At 40.6% G+C, this 9,997-nt stretch overlaps 1 protein-coding gene across 1 annotated transcript in view; it reads left to right on the plus strand.

Moving 5' to 3' along the window:
* The first annotated feature begins 6,921 nt into the window (after positions 1 to 6,921).
* Positions 6,922 to 9,997, plus strand: part of LOC116691123 (galanin receptor type 1) — a 13,210-nt gene continuing 10,134 nt past the window's right edge. Inside the window, exons 1-2 of the mRNA XM_032518488.1 lie at positions 6,922 to 7,985; positions 8,071 to 8,136. Coding sequence (XP_032374379.1) covers positions 7,320 to 7,985; positions 8,071 to 8,136 — 732 coding nt within the window. The 5' untranslated portion in view covers positions 6,922 to 7,319. The remainder of the gene's footprint in view (positions 7,986 to 8,070; positions 8,137 to 9,997) is intronic.

The raw sequence follows: 9,997 nt of genomic DNA on the forward strand, positions 1-9,997 counted from the left end.
TCTGGATTTACCCTGTAGAGATCTGAGGAGCAGTCACCCATAGTCCTCAGAAATCCACCTGAAAAAAGGCGGGTAACGGACATCCGGCCGAAAAGAGTAAAATCCTACATAATTTCCAGCGGCAACTGAGCAATCCTGAAATGGAACTTTGTGGATATAGATTAATTTGTGCTCATCCTAGAATAAATGTAATTACTGCTACAAACTGACATCACTTCAGGGTACTTAAATAATCAATAAACGGATTGGATCAACACAAATCAAAACGACCTGTTCCAGATTCAAAATGGTGAGTTTTGCTGAAAGAAGAAAATTTCGGATCCCTGAATTGAATGATTTCTTCATTTTCTTTGGTATTTTTGTCAGAAACAGATATGCAATGATGATTGCTTCATCATGTGTATGTTGATGTTGTCCTGTGTGTGTGTGTGTGTGTGTGTGTGTGTGTGTGCGCTAGTAACTAGCGTGTACTTGGGCCCGTCGATAACGTGTACACTGGGACCCATCATAACTACCTTATACTGCTGGCTCTGATGTACAGCAAAACAAGCCTAATACTACATTTGCAGCAAAAGTTTGCGTGGCACTGACACCATGGGCACATTCCAAATGTCATTATGCATCCCCAAATGTTGGTAACAGCGGTTTATGCAATTGTGGTTTGAAACCACAGAGAACCACTAACCTGTGTGACTTTGCTAAATCAAATTGGCTGGTACAGTGTTCTCATTATGTCCACTGATGATGACTCACCAAAACCCATCAGTGGCAAAGACAGCAACTGGGCCTGAACACTCAAATACACATTAAGCAAACAATATCCATCACAGCTAGATTTCAAAAAGTCTTAAATGCATGTCTTCAATATAAAATAGCCCCATCTAGTGGATAGGGTACCCATAAAATAGCCTCTGAAATGCAACCAAAGAAATTAGCAGGCTACTGTAAAGGCTGCTTCTGGGTGTTAATATGTTACTGGAACTATTTTATCTTCTTTTCAAACTTTTAGCAATGAGACAAAGTTATGATTTGGTTGGACACATTATAATATTTGTGATGTTCTATCATTTTAAAGGGGCACATGGGAAGTCCTGCTCAGCTTCTGAAAACAGCTTTTCTAATTAAAAACTGGGACATAGGGTTCGAAGGATGTGGGTAAAAACCAGACAGGGGAAGTCTTATTAAAGCTGTGATTGAGTTTCATGAGGCTGTAGGGTTTCTGGAGCTTGACAAGGGAGTTACAGTCAGGATGGCTTGACCTCTCCCGCGTGGATTTGGACCATTCTTGGACCATTACATTTTTACTTCTGTAAGTCTCCTTAACATCGTGGATGTCCAATACAAAATCAAAGGAAGACCTCTTTGAAGTAAAAGTTTGACGTTTTGGGATATTCGCTTTCTTGCTGGCACATAAACCACCAAAAAACAGCAAGTGTAATTTCCAATATGTGGAACTATTCCTCCAAGGTGACAGTTAATTGAAATTTTTTTTTTGTATCAACAAATAGCAATGAACCCATCAAAGAGAGAAGAAATGGAATAGTATAATTAACGTTAGAGGCTCAAGAGATCCTCTCCTGTAGAACACAAGCAGAAATATGAAATATCGATGCATTCTTATTAACCCTTGTGTTGTCCTCCCAGGTTAAAAAGATTAACACTTTTCTTTTTTTTACCCTTTTTTTTCTCGACATTTGACATTTTCAACGCATTTTTTTATTTTTTTATTTCACTAACACCACCTTACTACCACTAGTTTCACACTACTTTTTGGAATCCATGGTCAATAACCCTCAGTTGTATGGAATTGTACCTAATATTTGAGTTAATAAAGCAGAAATTATGAATTATTTTGACTTATAGTTCAGATCAGAGGAACGTATTTTGAGTGGATGAGTTTGGTCAGGAAGCTGATTTGAAACCATTTCAATTTACACCCAAAACACAATGAAAGTGATTGTATATAAAGGGCGTTGCATGGCATCCGTCCTTTTTTTTTTGTGGTAATTTGGTTAAAAAGAATGCCATATTTCTGATAGCCATATATATAAATGCATGAAAAATGATACGTATGATATCTTACAAAAATAGGCGACTGCCGGCTGGTCACAGGATGCCGGCTAAATATCTACAGGGATGGGTGGCCCTCTGGCTCACCCAGTAAGAGCGTTCGCCCCCATGTAGGCTGAGTCCTGCAGCGGCCCGGGTTTGAATTCGACCTGCGGCCCTTTGCAGCGTGTCATCCCCCAACTCTCTCCCCGCTTTCCTGTCTATCCACTGTCACTAATAAGGGAAAAAGATCTCAAAAATAATCTTAAAAGAAAATAGCTCCAGGGAGTTTACCAGACCATAGGTCACTGGACGGCTACAGAGCTCCTTGAGATCTCGCTGTATCAGGGACAGGTGGCAGTTCAGTCTACCCTATAAAAGGTGACTTTTAGCCGGGTACAGGGCACCACGAGCGGCCATTTGTTTCGGCAGACATTACAGACAAAAAATGAGCGTCATGCGGCGACGACCAACTCAAATAGTTGACTTAAGGAAAAAGTGGATTGGATTAAAACACTCAGAAGGAACAGGCATAGTCTGGCCTAAAGTCTTCTGATTTACCTGGGAAGCGAACTCCGCTCCCTGACAGGAAAGCGTTGTGTTTCACCTCCTCCCTACATGGTCCACAGCGCTCTCATACAGCTGCAGTCACTGTGGCGGATACAACAAAAATTGACGTGGGATGCTTAAGAATTACAGTGCATTACTTTACGTAGCTTTTTGTACGGATGGCTTAGAAGATCAGCCAGAATTTATAACAGTTACAGAGGCAGTAAAAACGCATGCATAACAAACTAGGATGTACAAAAAGTCAATAGTATACACAAAATGTTCCGTCATATTACAGAAGAATAACCTTTTATCCATTTACTTTGTATTGGTTGTTTTGTGTCTGACCTTTGAATAACAACAATCTGACCATTTGGAGGTTACATTCAATCTAATCATGCTCAAATGTGGATGGATGGATGGCTGCTGTGGTGTGTGTGTGCTCTCCACTCTGCCTCGCCTCGTGTCAGAACTGTTGTGCTGGAAGGAAGCGAGCTGCACCAGTGTGCTCCTAAAGTCCAACAGGAGCAAAAAACACTGTATTATTCTGTGGCGGCCTGTCTTCACCGACAGCTCTCTGCTCTGTTGCCAACGCTACTGGCAGAGCTTGGTGAACCTGCACCCGTTTCCCTTTAAATTCTGATGGGACCCAAACCGATACAAAGAACGTCTGCAGAGGAGTAGAAAGGCAAATGATGGACAGCTGAAAAGGAGCGTACCTTCTGACATGAAAGCAATCAGTCCACAAGCACTAGCACTTTGAGGTTTGTCTTAAATGCAAAGTGCATTACAAATAAAATGTATTATTACATTCTTCTTATTATTATTCACAAGGAAATGCACCCAGCACTGCCGCGAGAACTATCATACAATGAGAGAACAATGCATAAAATGCATTTAATGTCATTCCAGGTTCACATACAACATAATTCTCCTGTTTCTCAGAAAAGAAAAACTGTTCCCATTTGCACATTCACATACTCACACACTACGATAAAAAACAGCTGTTAAAAGAGGTACAAATATGATAAGATGTGTAAGTGCTGTAAGATAAAGTGCTGTAAGATTGGACAAAGTGCATGTGCAGTTATTCACGTGGTTACAATGGTTGTGGTTGTTGGGGGCGGGGCAAATGCAATCATTTGCATTTAAGAGCTTTGTAACCCTGCATTAACAACTATGCTTTTGATAGTAAGAAAGCAATTGTCGGTCACATTAAAAAAGAACTTGTAATGACATTTTGAACATGTTAAGAGGCTAAACCACGTTTAAAACTTGCCCTGTTTGAGCCTGCTGGGTGCTAACTCTAGCAGGAGGATAACACGGTGTAGGCAGCACCCATTGGTTTTATTCTTCTCTCTACTGACAGCACTCCAGATTTCCAAACTACAGAGCTACGTGTTGGAATCCACCGGAATTCTCCTTTAACCCTTGTGTTGTCATCGGGTCAAAATAAATCCGTTTTTTTTTAATATCATAAACATGGGTTTCTTACAGAGGGTGGTGAAAACTGCCCAGCACATCGCAGGGGCACCACTCCCTACCATCAAGGACATCTACAGGAAGCGGTGTCTGAAAAGGGCCGGGAAAATCACAAAGGATTACCACCACTGCACATACTCTCTTCTCCTCTTGCCTTCTGGGAGGCGGTACAGAAGCTACGGACCAGAACCACCAGGCACCGGAACAGCTTCTTTCTACAGCTGTCACGCTTCTGAACGCCTCTGATACAACTATAAGAATGGAACCCCCCCCCGTCCACCATACAATAAAAATATATGGACTGCCCTCACACGCAACACATACCATGGGCTGTCACACACCTACACATATGTATAAATCGTTATATATTCTGTAAATCGAATCTGCCATTATTTACTGTATTATAAATCCGCTAATCATATATAATCCTTTTACTAAACATCCTTTACTAACTCTCCTGTATATTTGTATAATCTGGGCATAGACTCCCATATTATTTATACACTACATTTTATAGTCCCTTACAATATTTACTTTTTGCTTATACATATACTTTATACTCTGTATAATCTGTATAAATCTGTCATAGAGCCCATATTATATAATTTTTTACACAACATTTAAAGTTCCTTACTATACATTTGCTTATACATAAAATTATATACAATATTTATACCCTGTATGCAATTCGGACAGATGTGGATCACCTTTCGTTGATGTACTTGTGACAGTGCAATGACAATAAAGTTGAATTGAATTGAATTGAATTGAATTACACATTACCCAGAATAACATGGATGCATGCAACATTCTTTGCACAATTGATGATCAATTTCAATAGTATTTTGGGTGTTTTGTCCAATTTTTTAGAATTTGAAACATACCAGACACCAGTCTCTGATCTCAACTATCAGACAAAAATAATTCATAATCCCTGCTTTTTTTTTTAAAGGTATACTGTCATATAAATTAGGTTTGTTGACCATGAATTAAAAAAAAAAGTGCCCAAAAAAATATTTTTAAACTTTTGACCCGAAAGGACAACGAATTCCTAGTGGACGGGAGGACAACACAAGGGACAAGTACAACTTTAAGCTGCACTACATTTTGGAAGCAAATATTGTACTTTTAACCTTTACCAGCTGCAACATCAAAGTGATGTAAACATGAATGCATCGTTATTTGTAATCCTGTAATATAATATACATTATTGTGAAATGGGCCATTCTGCATAACGAATACTTTGACTTGTAGTACTTTAAGTGTATTTGGATGTACTTAATATTGAATAACATTTTAGATGCAGATAGTCCAGTCCCGTTGGGTCCCGTCGGGCTCGGGTTGGGTGTCTATCATCTACTGAGCGTGTGCGGCTCCCAACAAAGATAGGATAGAAGTGAGATGTCTCACTCTGCAGCTAAAACAGAGAGCTCAACACACAGGGTGAAAAGAGGAGCAGCAGCAATGTGCAGTACAACAAAAATATGGTGTTTTTGAAAATTAAACCATGTAAACTTATTCTGATATAACCACTAAATACAATTATGAACCTGAAATTGAGCACAATATGAGCACTTTATGTCTTTTTCCAGCAAAAGTGCCACACAGGCCCTGGTTACAGTTTCTAAGCTGTGAGGATTTGCTCAGTTTTAAGTGTATCTTTGGATTTTTGGACCTGACAAAAAAAACATTATGTCAAGACATCAAACTGACATCTGAGAAGTTATGGTAAGTTCATTCTCTTCTAAAAGTTACAGTGACAAATTAATAGAGTCATTAAAAAAAGAATGCCTGCATGTAAACATGAATACGCTACGGTCTTTACAATCTATTTTTTTGAAGGAACTGAAGTTCTCAACGCTTTGGTTGACATGGAGTGACCCCCATTATGCTGCTGTTGAAGTGCGGTGCTATTTTGAGCCTTGTTAGTGGTATAAAATAACAATTTACCCTATGCCCTGAAAGCTTTTAGAAGCTAATCACCGGTTTGTGCTAGCATGTTTTAAGCTAGAGACACACATTCAATTAGCATGAAAACAAATCCCAGAGAACAGTTGACTCGGTACACTTACGTTATTAACCCATAAGGGTCATTTTGCGCCGTAATTGTTCCGTAACCCTTTCCTTGACTGGGTTACAGGTGCATAGCAACGACAACAATGACTCAGGATATGAAACCTGTTTCAAGCCCATTGGACTTGTAATTGTTTGTCCTCTGTCACTGACACGTTCGCAAATTCTAACATTTTTTATTATTATTATAATAGGGGGGCCGAGATTAAATTTAGTGGGGCTTGAGCCCCCCTCTAAAGGGTCTAAAATCGCCAATGTGCACAACCATTGCTGTGAGTCAATAACAAATCCAGAATATGACTCCAGAGTCCATCTTTCTTTTTTATGTGACTTCCTGAGATGTCTGATCCCTTTGCTGATCATGCAGCACTTTTACTGTACATTATCATGTTGGGACACTGCAGCTGTCGTGACATCGAGACCCCAACTCACATCACAAATATACCAAATGTTTTTGCTTTATGTACATTTTTCATTCACGCCTAATTGCTGAAATAACGTTGAACCATTTTGACGTTTTCATAAAGCATATTCCCCCTTTATGATAAGAGAATAAAACATCACATAAGACCATACCAAGACGCAAGATTGTTGAGTGGTTTATAGGAATTTTCACAATCCAGGCAAACAATGGCCTTTGCAATTTGGTCCCAGTAAGAAAAATACTGTGGCCTCTGCCCTCTGGCATCCAAATGGAACACAAGTGATTTTCTAGAAACAAAAGGTATCCAGATAAATATTCCCTTTTCCCCCTCAGCTTTTCTTGGGAGGTGGTACACTGGGTGCTGACGTGAATTGGCACAGCCCAGCTCCCGCTATAATGTGAGGGGGGAAAAGTCCACACGCAAAGACTGGTTACAGCGTGGATGAGCGCGGACGGTGCGCAGACGCATCAGGTGCGCACAGGGACAGACTCCAAGACGCGCAGAGGCAAGACTTGCTTCACAGTGAAGTACATCGCGGTGTTTACACGTATTACTAATGTGAGTTGTGAAAAAAATAGAACGAGGGATTACAAAAAAAATAAAGATACAAGAACGCAGTGTCTACTGGAGCGCTCATGAAGACGCACGGGACCACAAACTCTTAAATTGTCATGAAGCAGCTCCAATAGGTCCTTTTTATTTGCAACGTTTCAAGTTTATCCAAAGAGGGGAAAATAAATCATGAACTTATCGGAGTCTGTTTGGGTCTGGGAAGAGCCATGGAACCTCAGCATATCGGAGGAAGAGGACCAGAAACTTTTATTCGGGATCGGCACGGATAATTTCATCACGCTGCTGGTTTTCGGGCTCATCTTTACGCTCGGCGTGCTGGGCAACTCCATGGTGATCACCGTGCTGGCGCGGAGCAAACCAGGGAAACCACGGAGCACCACTAACATATTCATCCTCAACCTGAGCATCGCGGACCTGTCCTACCTGCTCTTCTGCATCCCTTTCCAGTCCACCATCTACATGATGCCAACCTGGGTCCTGGGCGCATTCATCTGCAAATTCATCCACTATTTCTTCACTGTGTCCATGCTGGTGAGCATCTTCACTCTGTCAGCCATGTCCGTGGACCGATACATTGCCATCGTGCACTCCAGAAAGTCCTCCTACATCCGGGTGGCGAAGCATGCTTTGATCGGGGTGGTGGTGATTTGGATCCTCTCCCTGGCCATGGCTGCGCCCGTCATGTATTACCAGAACCTTTTCCACCGAGGGGAGAATCACACCTTCTGCTGGGAATGGTGGCCCAATCAAAACCAGAAGAAAGTCTATGTCGTTTGCACCTTTGTTTTTGGTTATGTGTTGCCCCTGCTGCTGATTTCCTTCTGCTATGCAAAGGTAAGAAAAGCTATTCCCACTCTGCAATAATTATGGAGACCATAAAAAACAAACAGATATCTTACCTTTATTTCTTGGCTTACAGGTCTTAAATCACTTGCACAAAAAACTAAGAAATATGTCTAAAAAGTCAGAGGCATCAAAGAAAAAGGTATGTATTAAGCTGTCTTTTTGGGAGGGGTGGGAGTGTCATGGATCACAGCCAAATGTTAGCAAAGTGCAATCAGTAACACACACTGAATACACACAACAGATGGACAGATGGGGTGATTACTTGTTGAATTACATCGATACGCAATTTGACTGTGGAATGGCACACTTTTAAGTTCATAGTCTGTGAAAGAAAAATTTAGTCAAAATCAGAATCAGCTAATTAATGGCCAAGTAAGTGTGAACACAGACGAGGAATTTGACTCTGGCTTTTTGTTGCTCTCAGAGTGCATACACAGAAATAGACAGCACGGCTAACAACGAGGAGAACAAAGCTGTACAAGGCAGACATTTGACTACTACGTACAGATATAAGTATGAATATAAAAAAGTGCATGTACACGTACACATGCATACACATATGTAGATACACACATGAACAAACAGCTTTATTAGCATAAACCACACTACAATAGGGCGATGTAAAAGTGTAAATGGCGCTGGAATAAATACATAATAATTAATTTAACAGGTTGCTTCTATATTCGAGGTATATGGGATATGACATATAGGTTTATTGTATGTTTGACGGAAATTTACATATTTAAATGATGTTTTTAACACTAAAATATACACTTTACTTGATTAAATCAAATACAAATCACTGAAAATATTCATTGTGTTCATTTTTGCATACAAGTGGCCTCTGCCATCATTGTGATGATGATAAAGTTGCCAATGATGGTGATTATGATGAAAAGATGTCACCAAGGGGTACCTTTACTGAGGTACCCTCCATCCATCTGGATCTGTGCAATTCACAGTTCACTAATGCAGCCACATGTTCTTATGTGGACATGTGGTTCAATTTGAAGCAGGGGTCAGTGTCCTTGGCCTTTTCAGGACGATATATCACAGACCCACGGTCCTGCGCACGTTAATCTAGTCCGTCTGCACCATATGCTCTAACATTTCCTCCAACTCAACAGGCAGTCAGAGGAAACTATTCCCATTGGCTTTGTTGTTCCTTAGGGCCAAAAGGATGAATATTAATGTTATAATTCTTACTGTTACCAGGCACACTCCGGCAAAGTGGCCAAAAGGCAATGTGCAATCAAGCCGCCATGCAGCCTCGCTTTTTTCCCCGGGGGAGGTCATTAGGCTTCCCTGAGAGCCGGTTATCTGCTGTCGCCCGCTTGATTGTCTCTCTGTCTATCTGAAAGTGCTTTGATACGCACCTCCCTACACGCTTTATTGCATGAGGCTTAAAACAGGAACACCACATATTCTGATGATTTACAGTGCTCACTGTGCGGAGCAGGCTACTGATCGAGACTACACACAGGGAATGTCACATTGACAGCTTTGTGACAAACAGCTGGCAAACAGTGCTTTAAAGCCCACCTCTATAATAACCTTGATAGGCTAGCTACTGTTAAACTATAACTAATGTCAGAACTGACTGATGGACACACATAGTAAATCTAAGTATGGTATTAACAACTTCAGTGTTTTATTTGACACTGAAAGCTGCAACATGCAGATTTACTTTTCAGTGAATGTTCACGTATGGTGCCAAATGCAGTGTTTCCTTAGCAGTGGTCTCTGTTTTGTTCATTGTGTGTCATAGAACATGTTTGATGATAACAGGAAGACTGATAGACAGTCTCTGTTCTTTAGACTCTTCACTGACTTCCTGTCACATATGGGATTCAGTTCAACATTCTCACTCTTATAGAGCATGGCAACAACATATGTGGCCAACAACTTAGTTTTCTGTATTCAGATTCACGTCTATGCCATGTATAAATGTATCCAGCTAAATTATAAAGCCCACATTTCTGAATTGTCTGAGCCCAAGA

Source organism: Etheostoma spectabile, chromosome 6 (genome assembly GCF_008692095.1).
Source record: "Etheostoma spectabile isolate EspeVRDwgs_2016 chromosome 6, UIUC_Espe_1.0, whole genome shotgun sequence".
In the NCBI taxonomy this organism is placed as follows: domain Eukaryota; kingdom Metazoa; phylum Chordata; class Actinopteri; order Perciformes; family Percidae; genus Etheostoma; species Etheostoma spectabile.